This window comes from Poecile atricapillus, chromosome 16 (genome assembly GCF_030490865.1).
Source record: "Poecile atricapillus isolate bPoeAtr1 chromosome 16, bPoeAtr1.hap1, whole genome shotgun sequence".
In the NCBI taxonomy this organism is placed as follows: domain Eukaryota; kingdom Metazoa; phylum Chordata; class Aves; order Passeriformes; family Paridae; genus Poecile; species Poecile atricapillus.
In genome coordinates, this window is record NC_081264.1 from 9,500,258 (window position 1) to 9,518,672 (window position 18,415).

The following is an 18,415-nucleotide window of genomic DNA, read 5'->3' on the forward strand; positions in this document are numbered from 1 at the left end:
GAGCCCGAGAACCGGCTCCGAGCAGAGGTTGGCAAGACTCGCTCTCTTGGTCGATAAGCAGCCGCACAGCGCAGCCGAGCGCTGCGCGGGTAACCAGGCTCCTGGCTTCGTGAAACACATCAGACTTCCCCCCCCTCATCCTCTTTGAACGCATTACTCCCGCTTCCTTTCCTCCCTCCTCCTCTCTTCACCCCCACCCCCGACCAAAGGGGAGATATTTTGGTGAATGCAAAGCGATCCTAGACGCTGGTTACTACAGGGACTTCACCAAGCTGGCGCCAAGCGCTCTTAACCATGTGCGTCAAAAATGCAATGTTAGAAGAGCTAATCACTTTAGAGGTTCCGCTCCCATCTGCGCGCAGCCAGCGCCGAGCCCCCGCGCTCCCCCGCTCCGCTCCCGGAGGATTATCCTCTCCTCTTTAAAGCAGGGTGGGGGGCGTCAGGAGATCCCCCCGCTCCGTCCCCAGGGCAGGGCAGTGATTCGGCACCTCCCAGCGCTGGGATACCCTGCCTGACACGCGTGGGCGCTCCGTGCCCTGCATGCCCACCACACGCACGGTCACAAGCCCCCTCTTGCTGCCCTGCACTGTCACACATCCGTACCCAGCCACACGCACCCCCTCCCAAAGGAATATATCTCCCCAGAAACTTCCCAGGAGGATCCTGCCCGGCTCTTCCCTCTCCGTGGGGTCGGATCAGACCCACGCGTGACGCCTTTCCCGGGGGGCGGCTGGCTCCATGCGGGCCCGGCTAAACTCGGAGCGTGGCCCCCCCGGCCGGCGCTGCCCCGGCCCGGGCGCAGGGAAAGCCGCACTTCCCGTCTCCTCCCCGCACACCTCGTGGAAGAGGAGGGGTGTGGGAGCGTAACCCTGTCGGCGCCGGTGCCAGCCGAGTGGCCTTAATCCGCAACGCCAAAGAAAGAAAGAAAAAAGGGAATAATAAATACATTAAAATCCTATTTTCCAGCGGCCTCCCGCTTCCCTGCGCGCAGCCGCCTCTATCAGCAGCCGCCGGGGCCGGAGCTGAGCCAGCGGCGGCCGCCGCCCGCCCGCCGCAGCCTCCAGCCGCCCACCACAACAATAACAGCGGCGGCCGCTGGAGCAGCCGGAGCCGAGCTCCGAGAGCTCCGAGCGGGGGAAGAGCCGCAGAGCCACCCCCGAGCCCCGGCGCTCACCCCCAGATTCGCGGGGGGAAGGAAAGCGCCCGGCTCCCGGCCTGCGGGTGTCGTTTAAAGAAAGCAACTTTGCCGGGGAGGGGAAGAGGGGCGCGGGGGGCAGCGGCAGGGGTGAGACACCAGCCCGGCTCCTGCGGCACCGGCGGCGGCGGGGATGGGCGTGCGGCACGGCGGCCTCCCGAGGCGGCTCCGGCCCGGGGGGGGACGCAGGGGGAGCCCCCGCTACGGTACCGGCGGCGTTTGGGGAAGGGGGACACGCAGCTTCGGACCCCCCCATCGGCACGCGTGGAGCCCCCCCCGCTGCCGGCGCTCGGGAAGCTCCTACCGGGAGAGAGCGGCCGGGCACCGGCCAGGCTGAGGGCGGCGAGAGGCCGGGGCCGGGGGGCGAGGCGGCCCCCAGCACCCCCCTAGAGGCGGGAGCTGCCGGCCCCTTCCCTCCTCCCTCCCCGCTCCCTCCCCTCTGATCATGTTGACATATTCACACGGCCCGAAGTACTAGTGATGCTTTGCTGCAGCGTTACAGTTTCCGACACCTTCTTTTTATAACTCGGCGCTGTCCCCCTCCACCCGAGCTGTCAGAACCCCGCCTATGGAGCCTCACAATTGGTCCGAAAGCGTCAAAGAGCCAATCAAGGCGGCTCCAGCTCCCCTGTAACCCACAACACATCCCTACGATCGGGTGCACGCAGAGCACAGACTCACAGGGAATTCTCAGAGCCGAGAGGCTCCTTCTCCCTCTCTCTTCTCTCTCTTTCTCTTTTCCTCTCTTTCTCCCTCCCCCCTTTTTCTCTTCCTTTCTCTTTCCCTCTCACTTTCTCTCTCTCTTTTATGGAGACAGCAGTATAATTCTGCCAGATTTTTTTTTTTTTAAGGCACAGCGAAAGAGAAAGAGAGGGGGAAAATTAAATTTAAAAAAAAAAAAAAAAAAAAAGGAGGGTGAAAGAAAGAAGAGATCCTGATGGAAATCAGGGCACCCTGACCAGCTCCTGCTTGGAGTGAGGAAGGCGAGGCGGAAACGAGATTTCCCTACAAGTTTTTGCTGCTGAAGGTTGCTCAGGAGCCTTCCTCGGCCGGCGAGGGGGGGTGGGTTTGTTTGCTTCTTTCTGCTTTCCCTCCTTTCCCAGCCTCTGCTCCACAGCCTGACCGTACGGAGGAAAGGTGGAGGGGTGGGGGGGAGGGGGAAGAGAGCCAGCCACCCAAAAAGAAAACCCAGCTTCGAGCCGTCACCCTCCGCCACGGAAGAAGAGAAGGGGGATTGGGACTAAGAGAAAAAAAGAAGAAAAAAAAAAAAAAAAAAAGGATTTCAGCTTGTCCAGCCCTTCTGCGACAACAGGAGCAGACAGCGAACCCGGTGGATTTTTTTTCTTCCCTTCTTCAGCGTTTCTTTTCCAGCGCAAGGACTTCAACTCAGGAAAAAAAACGCAAACAACTAAAAAGCAAAACAAAACCTCAGAGACCGAACACGAGAAAAAGCAAGACTAATAATGAACAATCCTGTTAATCCGCTGTCCCGAGGGCTGGGGATGAGCCCCGGCTCGGGAAGTTGTAGGCTGTAGAAGTTCTGCCTCTCCCTCATGTACTGTGCTGTTTAGAGCTTGTTTTTTCCCCCAACCTTTTTTATATATATTTTTTTTTTTTGGCGCTTTATTGCTGTTACTGTTATTATCTTATTTTTTCTTCTTCGTGATGTGCTGTTAGAAACCACTCCGGGACTACTCCAGCAGTAGGAAGACCGAGGAGTGGAGTGGATGAATTTACCGATGAGAGATCCAGTAATCCCTGGGACAAGCATGGCTTATCATCCTTTTTTACCGCACCGGGCACCGGACTTTGCCATGAGCGCCGTGCTGGGACATCAGCCTCCCTTCTTCCCGGCTCTGGCTTTGCCTCCCAACGGGGCAGCCGCCCTCTCCCTTCCCGGGGCTCTGGCTAAACCCATCATGGATCAGTTAGTGGGGGCTGCAGAGACTGGTATTCCCTTTTCTTCCCTGGGTCACCAGGCTGCAGCCCATCTGAGGCCTTTAAAAACTCTGGAGCCAGAGGAAGAGGTAGAAGACGATCCGAAAGTGCATCTGGAAGCTAAAGAGCTTTGGGAGCAATTCCATAAAAGAGGCACGGAGATGGTGATTACCAAATCGGGAAGGTAGGTCTGGGTCGGGGGTTCGTGCCTTTTCCACCCCCCTTGTCCCCCATTCCTCAGTCTCTGCACCCCACCAGGGCAAGGCTCTCTCTCTCCGGCGGTTTCCTCCCTAAATCTCCTTTCACCTGGAATTCTGGAAAGCTTAAGGCAGCTGAAGATCCGAGCCCGTCTGGGGCACCACGCTGCCGGGAAAAGCCCAGGCGCGACCCGGCCCTGCTCAGCGTGTGCAGGGGCTGAGAGGGTCCCTTCATGCTTCAGCAGCTTAATGCTTGCTGGAGAAAACTGGGAGCAGGCAGAAAAATAATTTGGGGTTGGCAAAGGGGCTGGCCTGCTCTCGCTACACGCAGTTTTCTTCCTTAAGGAAGGGGAATGAAGGAAAAATCCTCTGGAGCGAGGTCTGGCTGCTGGTGGGGCAGGAGGGCAGATAGGCTCGGTGTGTCAGGCTCTGCCTCGCTCTGTGCTGGGGTCTCGGCTGGCTTTGTGCTGTCTGATTATGTCTGGAAATGTACAGAAAAGCTGACAGAAGTCCCCAGCCGTCCTGCAGCCGCTGCTGGAGTGGCAGGGAAGGGTTTGCAGCTCCTCGCTGCCTGTCCCTGTATTTATGTAACCTTCACGTGGGAATGAATGAACACACACGGCGCGTCCACGCTCAGCATTTCTGCTTTTTATAGGTTTACCCGTCTGAAATCTCTCTCTATATTAGCTACTTATTGACATCTGGACTCTTTTACAACTCTACCTATTGCTGTGATGATACATAGGGTGAAAACCCCCTTTGAACCCGCGTGTTTTTCTAAGGGGCTCTCTGAGAAACCTCCCAAACTCTCCACGTGTGATTTGCTAGGAGAATTACTCGAGGAAGCCACTCCTGAAAAGTCTTCTTAGATGGCCTTCTGCTGCCTCGCTGGAGCTTCGCCTATTTGCAAAGCACCAGTTGCAGGCTACAGGCTCAGGGGAAAAAAAATAAATACAAGCCCTAAAAGCAGCAAGGAGAAAAAAAAAAAAAAAAAATTCTCCTCGCCCATTTTACTGCTCTCCCGAAGTTTTTTCTGTTAATTGTGGTCAAAAGTTTTTGCGTGAAAAGCCTCGGCCAGTATTAAGAGCTCTTACATGTTGCAAAGTCATGTGTTTCCTTTTAAGTTGAGATTTGCTGAATGCCAAGCACTCGATATAATAAACAGCAAATTTGTGGTATCCTGTTGCAGTTGGGAGCCGGAGCTGGGAGCGGAGGGGAGCGGGGTTTGCAGAGAAGCCTCGGCACACGGGGGGATCCCGGAGCACGGGGAGAGCCCCGCTGCCCTCGCTGGGGGCATTTTATTCCCGTCTGTAAAGTGTAAAACCGCGCACTCTATCTGGAGCTCGGCTTGTAACAGTTCAGACCATTTATTTTATCGGGGTGCCATCAGCTCCCATTTCTTTGTTTAGCAGGCAAAAAGGAAACTAATGAGAGATCAGAGAGCCCCAAATGGGCCTTTGCTGTTTAGGAATGGCAGGGAGAGGTTGGCGCCTGCTGATTTCTAGGGAATGCGTACCTTTCCCATCCAGGGACCATTTTCTCCTGCAACTTTTAAGTATTTGAGAAACCTTTTCGCTGGGGGCAGGGGGGGGGGAGGTGGGGGGGACCTTTTTGCTGGACACAGAGTTACTCTGCCGCTTTTGAGAGCTGAAGTAGTTGCTTGGTCGACGTGCTACCAAAATTCAGAAGCTTATTTAAACGCTGTAATTAATTATATTTTTTTTTTGTCTTGTCTTTTCTTCCCCTTCCTCCCTCCCCTCCCCTCTGCCCATAGGAGAATGTTTCCTCCATTTAAAGTGAGATGCACTGGACTGGATAAAAAGGCCAAGTACATTTTATTGATGGATATCGTGGCGGCTGATGATTGTAGGTACAAATTCCATAATTCCCGGTGGATGGTAGCCGGCAAGGCTGACCCTGAAATGCCAAAGAGAATGTACATCCACCCGGACAGCCCGGCCACCGGCGAACAATGGATGTCCAAAGTCGTCACCTTTCACAAGCTGAAGCTCACTAACAACATCTCTGACAAGCACGGATTTGTGAGTGCCTTTTACACCTTCCTTTGCCCCCCTTTTCCCCTCCCTCGCCGCCCGGCCGGAGCGGGGGGTCCCGGCGGGGGGGTGTGCCCGGGGCACGGCGGCTGCTCGGCCGGGCTGGCCCCGGTGGGCGGCCGAAATGCGGGGAAAACGGGGCAAAAAGACCTCCCCACGCACCCGGGCACCGGCATCTGCCCGCTTTATAATAGCTCTCGATTTTTCCTCCTGCTGAGGTCAGGATTAAAGCCTGGAGTTTACTCTGTAACCTCCCCGTGCCATGCAGCCTTAACTTTAGGGATACATTTCCAGCGCAGCGCAACTCGATATTTCTCAGAGCTGCGGTGACTTTATATATCTATATATATTTTTAATAAAGTCGATCACACTTTCTAAGCGTAGGAAAACGATATGCATATGTGTATAAAGGGCTTAAAGGCCTAAGTACGCAAACGTTTAAATCTATATTAATCTGGATAATGTAAAGCAAGCCGGAGTGAAAATAAACAGGGACCAAAAGCAGAGGTCAAGTTGCCCATTCATGTCTATCCACTCCTTTACATTTACCGGGTGTGCAGAGATAAAAACTTACCCTGAGAGTGAAATCAAACAAACCTGCTGATAAGTGCTCTGTCGATCCTGGCCATTTCTTTCTATTCCTGGGAAAGCCTCCGCCTCGGAGCCGGGGCTTGCTGCTGGTGGCCGCGGCCGGGGGATCTCTAATGTGCTGAAGATTGCATTTGCTGCTGGGATTCGATTAGACGATACATTTTTGCCGTTCGCAGAAGGCCTTAAGTGAATTGGGGCACGCAATTAGACCGAGCCGAGGCTCTCGTGGTGGTGTTGCAACTGTAGCTGCTGCTGCTGCTTTGCTGGATTTTATTATTATTTTTTTACACTTTGAAATCAAAAGGCATTGCTGCCGGAGCCCAAAAGCTTGTCCCCCTCTCCGAGCAGAGTTCTGAGGGGATTCCCCCTTCTCTCCTGTCCCTCGAGAGGTCCAGCGAGAGCCTAACCCCGGCGAGCTGGAGCTGTCAGGACTTTTAGCTGGATGCTGCGAGGCGTGTGCGTGTGTTTGGAGTGTGCTTGGCGGGGAGGAGTGAGGGGAGGAAGGAGAAGGAAGGCAAATTAGAAGGAGAAAGTGCCGATGGCTGGGGAAATGCTGCTCCTGCTGACCGTCTTCTTTCCCCCCCTGCTGCCCTGTCTGCTGCCGGCCGCTGCCCCCCCAGACCATTTTAAACTCCATGCACAAGTACCAGCCCCGCTTCCACATCGTCCGAGCCAACGATATCCTCAAGCTTCCTTACAGCACGTTCAGGACCTACGTTTTCCCGGAGACTGAATTCATCGCAGTGACCGCATACCAGAATGATAAGGTAAGGAGATTAAGAGAGGATTTGTTTTACGTGTTTTGGCTTTTAAGAGAACTTTTACTCTGCATTGTTCCCTTAAAACTCACGAAGCCCATCCCGCTCTTCTCTCTCTCCCCCTCATCTTTTCCCCCAAAATCTCCTTGATCCAACTTCGGGAAAGTGCTGGGGGAGGGGGTCGAGCACTCTCCTAATACCGACCTCGGGGAAGGCAATTAAAAGGAAGGGGGGCTGGGGGTGAGGGAGAGAATGTTTAGGGGTTTTGTGCCATTTTTTTTCCCCAGCATATCTCCCCAGTATGAAGAAAGGGATGGGGTGGGGTTTGCTGCTCTTAGCGTGGATTTAATCTAAGATGCATCAGGGAAAAAAAAAAATAATGAAAAAGACTCGGCTCCGTGTGTCGAAAGACAGAGTGGGGAGAGCAGCGGGGCCGAGATTTTGTAATTCTTCCTGGCCTTTGTGCTGTTTTAGCTCCTTTAACAGCAATTGGCAATAAGGCTGGAGCGCACGTCTGGTTCCTATTATTATTATATTATGATTTTTTTTTTCATCCTGCAGTGTTTTATTATTTTTTGTGGTGCAGAAATATGCTCTGGTCAGAGAGGGGTATCTCGCTTGAATTTAGCTGGAAGGGCTGAAAAAGCCCGTGTGAGAAAGTTTTGCAGCGCTGCAAATGCTGCCTTTCCATTGCTGCTGGTTTATTGTCGCTTGCGATGAAGGTGGTATATTTGGGAGAGTGGCAAACGGCGAATTTACGATAATTAAGTCAAGTGGAAGGAAGCGAAGGAGCCAAAAAAGGGGCTTTGATTTTTTTCTTGTCTGTGAATTACAACTTTGCGTTCCCGTGTGTTGAGCGCAGAGGCTCTGGATGCGCAGCGCCCGCTCGCTGCAGCTCCCCTGTGCCCCTCTCTGCCCCTCACATCCTTCACCGTCAAAAATTCAGGGGTGAAAAGGAGGGCTCTGTACTCTTCTGCCCTCGGTTTCCAAAAAGCCACTTCCCCCTCGGAGCTCGGGCTGTTTTCCTCTCCCTCTGCAGCCGGGCACTTGCAAGGAAGCTGAAAGAAAATGAGTGTACAGAGAGTAGACTTTGCTTTGGGACTTATCAGCAGGGCTGGCCGGTCCGGTCTATCAGCTGGGGGCGGCTGGGTTGAAGGACAGAAATGAGCATATTTGTGTGATTGCCATGAAATCGGCTGGAAGCGGCGTGCGGGAGCGGCGGGGAGCGCTCGGCTCGGCGCGGGGGGAGCAGAAGGCACGGCCGGGAGCACCTGGATTAAAGGTCCCGCTGGTTTTAGCAGTGGGGTTTTCCTGCTCTCTCCTGATCCCGTGTGTGCGGCGGGGGGGTGATTCGGGTCCTGCCCACACTCGGACACAGGAGGGGTTTCCTTCTTGGAGTCATCCTGTGCTCCTAAACTGGGGGGTTGCTGTGCTTCCAGCCCGGTCCGAGCCCGGGAATGGAGCGGCGGGGAGGCGGCATTCCCGTTCCCACTGCTCCCATCCTGTTCCAGCGGGGTGAGCCCCGGCCGGGCTGGGAATTCGGCTCCGTGCATCGTACGCGAGGGCACCGGGCACTTGCGGGATGCCCCGCACCCCCCATCCCTCCCAACAGCCATTCCCTGCCATCACCTGAACCCCGAGGAAACCAAAACCGAAAAAACTTCCACACACATCCCCCCAAAAAAACATGAACTGGCTCCTGGCACCCCTGGCGCCCCAACACACACGGAGCATAATGCGATTATATAAAGTATTTTATTATAGCAAGGAGGTGGGTATGATTCCTTTGCGGTTTAATTATGGTATTTAAAGAGTTTTAAGCACAGGCATAACTTGCATGGATCTCATTGCACGGCTCAATTAATTCCGATGTGGTGGCAGCAACACGGGGCTCTTTCATTGCCACCACGGTCCAGGTCACCAGCCAGCCCGGCGGGGGATTGGGGGAGAGCTGCTTCCAAACAGCTCGGGAAAACACATGGATTCACCCAAAAACCAGGGACCTTTGCCCTTTGCCCTGTCCTACTCCTGCCAGGATCCTGCCAGCACTGGGGAACTGGGAAAAGCGGGGTTTGCTGTTGTTTTTTAATACAAAAATCTCCTTATTCTGCCCCAAACCCCTGGCTATTTTTTTTTTTTTTCCTCTCTCTCCTATAGATCACGCAATTAAAAATCGACAACAACCCTTTTGCCAAAGGTTTTCGGGACACCGGGAATGGAAGGAGGGAAAAGAGGTGAGTCTGGCTCGATTCTGTGCAGGCACCTCGTTTGGTTTCCATGTGTTAAGCTCAGAACATGAGCAGAGGTCAAAATCACCTTGCCTCGCCTCCAAACCACACTTCCCCCCGCCAAAATCCATAAGGATCTTGGCATTAATAACGTCAAAGGGATTGCATGGGAATTCTTTCCTGCTCTTCACGTTCAGTTTTCACGTCGCAGGGGATGACTGGCCAAAGGGAGTGAGGTACATTTAGCAAATATTACCAGAGAAAAACTTCCCCTTAAAAATTCGAGAGGGAATATTGCAGTGTAGTTTGGATCTGGGACTGGGGAAGAGGGACAAGTGAGGACTGAGCGCTGCTTGAATCTCCTCTGGCATTTTTCTGGGGACTGCGTGGAAAAGAGTGAAATGTGGAGGAGAAACATATAAATATGTTTGGACAGAGGTATCTCATGAATATGGAAGTAATTAATGAGAGAAGATTCTTTATTTTTTTCCAAAAGCAGCAGGACACGGTTTGTGCTCCAGGTAGGCAGGCAGAACTCAGCATAATGAGACTCAAGACTTTTATTTTTAATATAAGAAGAAAATATAAGGAGAAAAAAGGGACAGTTTTTTTTCTTTGACGGGGGATATGTCTGTTTTGGTGTGTTACAGGAAACAGGATATTTTAGCCATTTACACAAGGGGTTAGATAATGAATAAATCGATCTGTTCCTCTTTTTTCAAACAAACAACAAAATAAAAAGGTGGGGGGAACGTGGTGTAAACCAAGGGGCCTCTCTCCCTGCCCAGCACACACACACAAACATGCACACGCCAGCTCCTCTTGTCCATCAGTGTGAAAATAAAGCCAGCGCTGGAGCCACAGGACGGAAATGATTTCTAATTTCTCTAAATATAAATAGATTTTTTACTCCGGGTTAATTGTTGGTGAAAAGATTACATAAAGTGCCTAACAAAATAACCACTTCCTAGCAATCTTAGCAACCATTAAGATGGCTCATATCTCTGGAACATCCTTGCCTTTTCAAAGCTAATCTCCAGGGAATGCTTCCCTCTCCCCTCCGCCCCTTGTCTTTAATATCAGCCCTCGCTGAGGAGCTGCTCTCGCTTCCAAGAAATCTCCTCTCATTAGCAGCCAAGCGCTGCCTGCCAGAAACGCGCTCTTCTCCTCGAGGGAACCGTGGCTCTTAATTCCCCCGTGCTCCTCGTGCCCGGATAGGAGCTCCAGGAGGGGCTGGGGAGGAGGAGGAGGGGTCCGGGGGCCGCTCGCCCAGCGGGTTCTGTGCCCGCAGGAAGCAGCTGACCCTGCAGTCCATGCGGGTGTACGACGAGAGGCAGAAGAAGGAGAATCCCACCTCGGACGAGTCGTCCAATGAGCAGACGGCCTTCAAGTGCTTTGCCCAGTCCTCCTGTCCTGCCGTGCCTGCCGTGGGCACCTCCAGCCTCAAAGGTGAGAGCTGTGGCCCCTGGTCTCCTCTGGGAGAGCCTGGGTGCCCGCTCTGTGTGGTGGCAAATCCTGGCCCTTCCACTGGGGCACTGGCCCGCTTTCCTTCCTTCCCTCTTGCCTTCCTTCCCACCTCTTTCCTTCTTTTCTCCTGTTTTGTCTCTTCACTCTCTTTTCTCTACTCTTTCTCTCTTTAGTTTTTCCTCCCTCTCTTTCCTTCTTTCCCTCACTATTTTTGTTTCCTTTCTTTTTGTCTTTCCTCCCTTCTCCCCTCTCACTCTCTTCTCTCTGCCTTCCTCACTCTTCCTCTCCTTCTCCCTCTCCCCCCCCGGCCTCCCTCTCCCCTTGCTGCACATTCATCCCTCCTGTCCCTGGTTCAGAAAGGAGCCAGCTCCGAGCCAAGGGAGCAAAGACAGACCACGGGGCAAAAGTTCAAAACTGGAGTCACTCCATTAATATTCCTCACTGAATCTGTTACTAGAGGAAGGATCTTTCCCCTGGATACAGTCCCGAACTTTGTTATAGAAAAGTCACCCCGGCTTTCTCCGTGCGGGGTTGGGAGCTGTCTGCAGCTCTCTCGTATGTATTAATCCATCCCGGGCTGGGGGGGCAGGGGGAGGAGGAAACAACCTCTTTTTTGTAGTTGTTTTACTCGTTTTTTTAAAGGCCTGCCGAGCTGAGGGGAGGGGAGCTGGGAGGGGACCCGAAAAGCAAACCAGAGCTTCACACCTGGGGCGCTGAAATTAGGAGATGAAGTGCAGAGGAATCCAGCGAAGCCGTGCATGTGTTTGGGGAGAAGGGGGGCCCAGGGGGCGATGAAGACGGCTGCAGGGTGTCTCTGTGTGCGTTTGCAAAGTTTGCCCATTGAAAGGGATGAAAACTTTGGAAAACTTCGTAGGAGACACATCCCCAAGGCCCTTCAGCCCTGCCCCGAGGTTGTTACTGTCCCGTTCCTCCTCTGCCCCCGCTGCAGCCGGGGTGGGACGGGGGGTCCCTGGCGGAGCCGCTGGCCCCGGGCCCGCCCGGCTGGGGGGTCGCTCCTCCGGGCTGCCCCTTTGTTTCACAGCCAATTTTGCTGCCTTGTGTAAAGCTCGGGCTGGCTTGGACGGGGCGGGCGGTGGGAGCCGGGGGCTGTATTTATTTATATAATAATAAAAAAGGGGAAGCATTTCCACACAAACCTCTGGCAGGCCAAGAAGCCTTTCTGCCCCGTCTCCCAGCCCGGTGGGGATTTCGGGATGTGCAGTGCCGGATCCCAGCGCCGGGCCCCCTTTGTCTTGCAGATCTCTGTCCCAGCGAGGGAGACAGCGATGCAGACAGCAAAGACGATCCCTTGCTAGAAGGCAACGAGTCGGGCAAAATCAGCACGACCACCGCCGCCACCCCAGCGCCGGCCAGCTCCGCTGCCACCGCCGGGGACGACCCCCGGGACAAGGGCGGCAGCCCCTCCAAAAGCCACTTCTTCCCTGGGGACTCGGCAGGGAGTCGGGGCCGAGAGAGGACTGAGAAAGCCCCTCCGGACTCCCGGCACAGCCCAGCTACCATCTCTTCCAGCACCCGGGGGGGAAGCCTGAGCGGCGAGGAACTGAAAAGCCCCCTCAGGGATGGCCCCAAAGTAGATGAGAACCGACTGCTGGGGAAAGAGCCCTTCACCCCCCTGACGGTGCAAACCGACAGCACGGCCCACCTGAGCCAGGGACACTTGCAGAACCTCGGCTTTCCCCCTGCCCTGGCCGGCCAGCAGTTCTTCAACCCGCTGGGGAACGGGCACCCGCTGCTGCTGCACCCCGGGCAGTTCGCCATGGGGGGAGCCTTCTCCGGCATGGCCGCGGGCATGGGACCCCTCCTCGCCACCGTCTCCGGGGCGTCCGCCGGGGTCTCGGGACTGGACAACACGGTCATGGCCACGGCGGCGGCCCAGGGACTCTCGGGAGCATCGGCGGCTGCTTTGCCTTTCCATCTGCAGCAGCACGTCCTGGCTTCACAGGTACTGCATTCCCCCCGCGCCGCCCCTCCGGGCCAGGGGGGCTCCGGCCCCGGGCACCTCCTTCCGATTCCTCGCTCCCATGTGCCCCCGCCGCCCCTCCCAGGGGCCGGTCACAGGGCTCGGCTGAAAGTCGGAGGAGGGAGAGCTGTGGGCGGGGAGGGTGGCCTAGCGTGATCTCCCTGAGCTCTCCCCCCTCCCCGCTGTCCTCCGGAGCCGCTCACCCCCGGCACAGCCGGGGCAGGAGCGGGGCGCTGCGGGCGCGTCCCGGCCTGCGGAGCGGAGCCGCCGTCGGGGGGGAGTGCCCGGGGCTCCCGGAGCGGGAGTGGGGGCAGGACCTGCGGGTAAAGGGCACTTGCCCCAGAGCAAGAGAATCGCCCGGTGATGGGGAGAGCGGGGGAGAAACCCCTCGGCCCTTTGGGCTCCGCTGGGAGCGGGGCGGTGGGGGGCAGAGCCCGGGCAGGGGGAGGACAGCTCCTCCATCCCCCCGCCGTCCCGTGCGCGGAGCAGCGGCCGGCGGGGAGCGTGCGGGCCGGTAACCCTTTCCTCTCTCTCCTCCCCTCCCGCAGGGCCTGGCCATGTCTCCCTTCGGCAGCCTCTTCCCCTACCCCTACACCTACATGGCCGCGGCGGCCGCCGCCTCCAGCGCCGCTTCCAGCTCCGTGCACCGGCACCCGTTCCTGAGCGCCGTGCGGCCGCGGCTCCGCTACAGCCCCTACCCGCTGCCCGTGCCCCTGGCGGACGGCAGCAGCCTCCTCACCACCGCCCTGCCCGGCCTGGCCGCCGGCTCCGGGGAGGGCAAGGCGAGCGGGCTGAGCGCCAGCCCCGGCTCCGTGGCCCTGGACTCCGCCTCGGACCTCACCAGCCGCTCCTCCACCCTCTCGTCCGGCTCCGTGTCGCTGTCCCCCAAGCTGGGCGCGGACAAGGAGGCGGCCACCAGCGAACTGCAGAACATCCAGCGCCTGGTCAGTGGGCTCGACCCCAAGCAGGACAGATCCCGCAGCGGCTCCCCGTAACCCCCCGGCCTCCGGGAGCTCATTTCAAATCAGTCTCGCAGTGCACTTTGTTTGATAGAAACCACATCCTCCACCCCGCGAGTGGTTTTTTTTGTTTTGTTTTGTTTTGTTTATTTTACCCCCCTCTATTTTTTTTTTCTCCCTCTTTCAATTTATTATTTTTTTTTTTAACATATAAAATATCGCGGCGTTGTGTGTGTGTTTAGCAACAAAAAGGTGGAGCAGGGAAAAGGGTCGGGGATGGGGGAGCGCTGGGTTGGAGGCTCCTCACAAGGAGCAGAACTGGCCGGATCGAGGCACCGGTGGGGTTTGTGGCATCCTCTTATTTTTTATTTTTATTTTTTTTATCAGTGTAAAAAGAAAAAAAAAAAAAACAACCCCAAACCAAAACACCCCGAAGGAAAAAAAAAAAAAGAAAAAGAAAAAAAAAAAAGAAAAAAAAGACCTAAAATAAAAAATAAAACAAAAAAGTCAAACAAACTTACAAATAAAAATTAAGTAAGAGAAGTGATTTTTTTTTTTTTTTTTTTTTTCTCTCCGAAAGAAAAGTGCGTAACTCACGTATTGGTTCTTCAACAGTTGTTTCCTGGGCGGGTTGTTAACCACAACCCCCTCAGTCGATATTAAGGGAAGCTGTGTGTTTAAAATATTATTGTGATGTCTGAGAGCCAGTTGGTGGCTTTTTTTTTTTTTTTTTTTTTGCATGTTCCAGAGTAGTCTGCTTTTTTTTTTCTAATTTTTTTTTTTGAGGGGGGGTGGTGGTATTTTTTATTTCAGTGGGGTTTTGTTGTTTATTTTTAATGCTCGTTTCAAATCCCAGGGAAAAAAATTATTATTAATAATAATGAAAACAAAAATAAGACCTTTGTCCCTCTACCTTCAACATCCTCCCTTGTAGCAACAAAAATAAGAAGTGTAGTTGGAAAGAAAAAAAAAGTGAATTTATTTTATCTAAAAACGTCTGTAGCTCGACTGTAGATTTATCACAGCTTTCCCTCTTTAATTGTATATGCAATAACAAGGTTTAACATACTGAGAAGAAGAAAAGAGCGGACACTATTATTAAAACAAAGTATTTATGTAATTATTTGATAACTCTTGTAAATACGTGGAATATGAATACTCGAAATTAAACTTTAATTTATTGACATTGTACATATCTCTGTAAATACGACTGCAGCGGTCTTCTTTTTTTTCCTTCTGTTTTTATTTTTAGTCGTTTTCATTTCAAGTTGGTAATTCCTTTAAACATAGATCCCGACCCAGAGGATAAATCCCCCCATTTGTGAGGGCTCAGTTTTTAAATCAGAGCTCAGCCCAGGGAAACCTCGTCCTTTGGTCAAGGAGCAGAATGCAAAAGGCAAAGCAGAAAGAAACCAAATTAATCAAAGACCTTAAAAAAAAAATCAGAAAGAGAAAAAGACAAAGCAGCGTGCCATGGTAGCTTTTAATCCTCGATTTCTTCAGTGTTCAAAATGTCAACAACCACAAAATTATCTACATTTATACCCGACAACAGGCTTCTCCAGTGGCTTGAGAGAAAAAAAAAAAAAAGGTGAAGATTCTAGGATTTTTTACTTTCTATTATTTTTGCCCGTTTCTTCGGTGTGTCAGAAAACAACCCCGCGATGGAGTTTTACTACTGTGCTTATTGTTGTCTTTGTTTTGAGTGAGTGCATATTTTCTTGGGTTGAAAGTCAGGTGCTCAGAGCTGGTTCAAAGAAAAAAAAAAAAAATGAAGGTATATTTTGTGTTATATAAATGTCGAGAAGTTCTTGCTAATTTTTTTTTTTCTGTAATTTTTTTTTCCCCCTCCTTTTAAAAGTCACTGAAGTTTCAATAAATTTTTATTGAAATGTCTTGGGCGTACTGTGAAATGCCTTCACCCCAACCCTCCCCGAAGTGCCTGGGAGGATGGAGGGGTTGAAAGATATATATCCCTGTTCTGCCTTTCTCCTCCACCCCTTTTCCATTCCCAATATTAAGTTATTTCTCCTGGAAGGAGCTAGTACGAACCAGTCGAGATGGTGTCATTTGAATTGTTGCGGGGGGAAGGACGAGTTTTAAGCAAGCTGTTTAATGTACCTTTTCCGTCTTTATCCCTCTCGCTTTTAAAGTCGATCCAGAGGCTGCTAAAGTCACCTCTTTTAATGGAACAATATTAAGTGGCGTTTGAAAAGTTAATGAGAAAGGCTCAGCTATGCTTTTATCTGTCATAAATTAATAACGCAAAAGTGAAGAATTAGAGAATAGATCGGTTAAATTTTAATGCAGAGCCCTCCTTCAAAGTTTCCAGGTAAAGCGCTCAGGAGTTGATGCTGTTGCCGGGCTCGTTTTCCTCTCCTGTCCGGGCAGAGGATTTGGCTTTCCCGGTCACTTACACCTGGAAATACATGGTTTTTAAAAATCTATTTTTCGCCCTTCGATTGGAATCGCCTCTTCTGGCCCTTAGGCTCGTGATATATCGAGATTAAGCTGGAAAACAGCTGGAACGGGGACAGACATCCAGGCTGGACCAGGGGCCTGGGAGGTGACTGAGAGGAGAGCTGAGGAGAGCTGGCAGCCCCTGCTGTACCTCTGCCAGTCTATGAGCACATCCTTTAGCAGAACATATATATTTCTTGTTAATGAGATTTCCCCCCCCACCCCATCCCTTCAACAGTTAGTGGCCCGTGTATTGAAAAGCGATTCATCCTCGGCCAGTAATAAATATTATAAGGATGTACTTCCAGCCTGTATCCTGTTTTATGCTCTGCCTGCCCCTCGGCCCCCGGTTCCTGTGCCGGTGAGATAAAGGGAGATCCAGGGGGTGAAAGTGCTGATGAAGTTGTGGGGGATTTTTTTCCCCCTCGATTTTCTAATTTAAAAATTCCTCCACGAACATCAAACCGTTCCCCTTCTTGGGGGAACGGGACCCTTCCCATTTCATCTCGGGGATGAGGGTTTTGTTTAAATCCACGCTGTTTGAGCAGGAGAAGGGCTGGGGCTGAGCAGGAGTTTTTCTCTCCCTCTTCCCTCACCTTTGGATGGCCCAAGGTGACGGCTGCTGGAAATGTCACTTGAGCTGATGCTCCCCTGAGCGAGGAGGGGCTTTTGGGGATAGAGGTGACAGCGAGAAGAGGCAAAAGAATGAAAAGATAAATCCACCCGAAGAAGGAGGCAGCGGCTGTGCAGCCAGCCCGAAGGCTGCAGCCCCACAAGCCGCTTTCCACACAGATCCTCCACGCGGGTGGGAGCTGGAGCCGCTCCGGGAGAGGGAACCCGGGCCGAGGGGAGCAGGCAGGCGGGACAGAGCCGGGACAGAGCCGGGACAGAGCCGGGACAGAGCCCTGGCAGCCCCCGCGGGTGGGACAGCCACGGGGAGCAGCTTTCCCCTCTGTGCTGAGCCTCAGCGGCAGCGCCAAGGCAGCGGCCCATGACAGACCCCCCCAGGCCTCTCGCTCCCATCTCTCTGGCCTCAGGAATCATGTGGGGATCTCTGGATTTTACCTCTCTCAGCTGCTGGTCCCCAAAAAGGCTCTTAGACGGGGAGAGCCGCTATGATCTGTGTATGTATGAGTGGGGAAAATTTCCCGAGCTGGCGAGGAATGCGCTGCTGATGGTCAAGAGGAGAGCCACAGCCAGCCACCCCCAGACCCCCCTTGTCCATCTCTATCTCCTGCCAGCCCAGGAGCCCCGGTAGCCGCCCCGCAAGCCAGGCAGGCACCGACAGCCCCGGGGCGCCGCAACCCCCGAGCTCACCATTTATTCTTTTTAAAGCTGAGGGTGCAGCCTGATTGCTTTAAACCCTCCTTGTCCACGGGCCTAATGCTGACCTCCCCCTCGCCATGCCCTTGCAAGAAATCCGTGTACCGCAGGTGTAACTCTGACTTGCAAATGGCTTTATCTCTTGTGTATCTTATTTGTATATAGTAACGTTAATGAGTAACTCTTGTGGCGCTTGTGGATGGAGGTAAACAGCGAGCAATCTCTGTGGATTATCCTGTCTATTACTCACCTGGCGCCTGTCTTGATATCCTCAATGGTTTTATGGCTGATGCAGGCGACCCGGCGCTGGGCGGGGGTGGCCGGCGGCGGGGGGGCTCCTGCGGGGCGCCGGCGCCACCTCTCGGGCAGCCCCGGCAGCGCCCCGAGACCCCCGGAGGGACCCGCGGTGGGCGGGAGGGGGCACGGAGCGCACGGAGCGGGATCTCGGGGCGCGCTGGGGTGAGCCCGGGGCCCGCAGCCCGGCCGGGCAGCGCGGAGCAGCTCCCCGCGGGCTCCGCTCGGAGCCGAGCCGCGTTTTACCCACGGGAGATTTTAGCCCCGAGTCCAAAGTCTCTGGGAAAGCGGGGCCGCGGCCGCCCCGGCGGGATGGAGCGGGGGAGAAGCGCGGAGCGCTCCCCGGAGCCGCAGCGCCCCGGGGGACAGCGCGACACCGACACCCCGGCGGGCCGGGCACCGCCGCCGCCGGCGCGCTCGGCCCACGCTCCGCTATTAGTTAATTATTGATTGATTACAAGTGAAAATTTATGACCCTCTCTCTCTTTCCCCCCTCCCCCCGCAGCCTCCCGGCCCCTCGCACGCACACACGCTCCTGCCCTCTGCAAACACTCCGGGGGAGGCGGGAGGCGTGTTGTTGTTTTTGGCCTTGACAGCTTCCAGGAATATGAAATATTTAAGCCCTTCGGTCGATCTCCCGTACCCTGGACGTCCTTTTTTTTTTTTTTTTTTTTTTAAATTTTTTTTTTTCCTTCCCCCCTTTCATGTCCCGGCTCGGAGGCTCCCGCGGCGGCCAAGCCCCCTCCCCGCACACAGCCGGCGTGCGGGATCGGAGCACGCCAGGCCTCGCAGATCAAAGGGAACCTCTCCGGCCTCTGCACAAGGGAAGAGAAAATAAAATAAAATAAATAAAAAACAAAAAAAAACCCCGTTGATTTCTTTAACGATTGTTCGTAAAAGTCTTGGAAGCAGGGACCATCCCGCCTCCTCCCTCGCCTCGGGCTGCAGGATTGCACCGGGAAACGATTTT

At 54.0% G+C, this 18,415-nt stretch overlaps 1 protein-coding gene and 1 long non-coding RNA gene across 5 annotated transcripts; one reads left to right on the top strand and one right to left on the bottom strand.

The window, feature by feature from the left end:
- Window positions 1-2,099: 2,099 nt before the first annotated feature.
- TBX3 (T-box transcription factor 3) lies at window positions 2,100-13,799 on the top strand. Of its 4 annotated transcripts, XM_058851209.1 has the most exons (8): window positions 2,100-2,257; window positions 2,873-3,317; window positions 5,105-5,372; window positions 6,596-6,742; window positions 8,891-8,967; window positions 10,253-10,410; window positions 11,688-12,391; window positions 12,958-13,799. In XM_058851209.1, the coding sequence occupies exons 2-8, from the start codon at window positions 2,923-2,925 to the stop codon at window positions 13,402-13,404; spliced, it is 2,196 nt and encodes a 731-aa protein (XP_058707192.1). In that variant the 5' UTR covers window positions 2,100-2,257; window positions 2,873-2,922; the 3' UTR covers window positions 13,405-13,799. The 4 variants fall into 4 exon arrangements, with proteins under 4 accessions (XP_058707192.1, XP_058707194.1, XP_058707195.1 ...); XM_058851211.1 differs by lacking the exons at window positions 2,100-2,257; window positions 2,873-3,317 and adding an exon at window positions 4,332-4,885; XM_058851212.1 differs by lacking the exons at window positions 2,100-2,257; window positions 2,873-3,317 and adding an exon at window positions 4,342-4,686.
- Window positions 13,533-17,389, bottom strand: LOC131585273 (uncharacterized). The gene is made up of 2 exons (XR_009278919.1): window positions 17,146-17,389; window positions 13,533-15,787 (listed from the first exon to the last, which is right to left on the bottom strand). It is a non-coding gene; the product is annotated as an uncharacterized LOC131585273 (long non-coding RNA).
- Window positions 17,390-18,415: the final 1,026 nt, after the last annotated feature.

Bases quoted from the DNA above. Each gene is read 5' to 3' on its own strand.
- TBX3 (XM_058851209.1), top strand. From the start codon at position 2,923: ATGAATTTACCGATGAGAGATCCAGTAATCCCTGGGACAAGCATGGCT. The intron at 3,318-5,104 runs GTAGGTCTGGGT...CTCTGCCCATAG, and splicing joins GTGATTACCAAATCGGGAAG to GAGAATGTTTCCTCCATTTA. The intron at 8,968-10,252 runs GTGAGTCTGGCT...CTGTGCCCGCAG, and splicing joins AATGGAAGGAGGGAAAAGAG to GAAGCAGCTGACCCTGCAGT.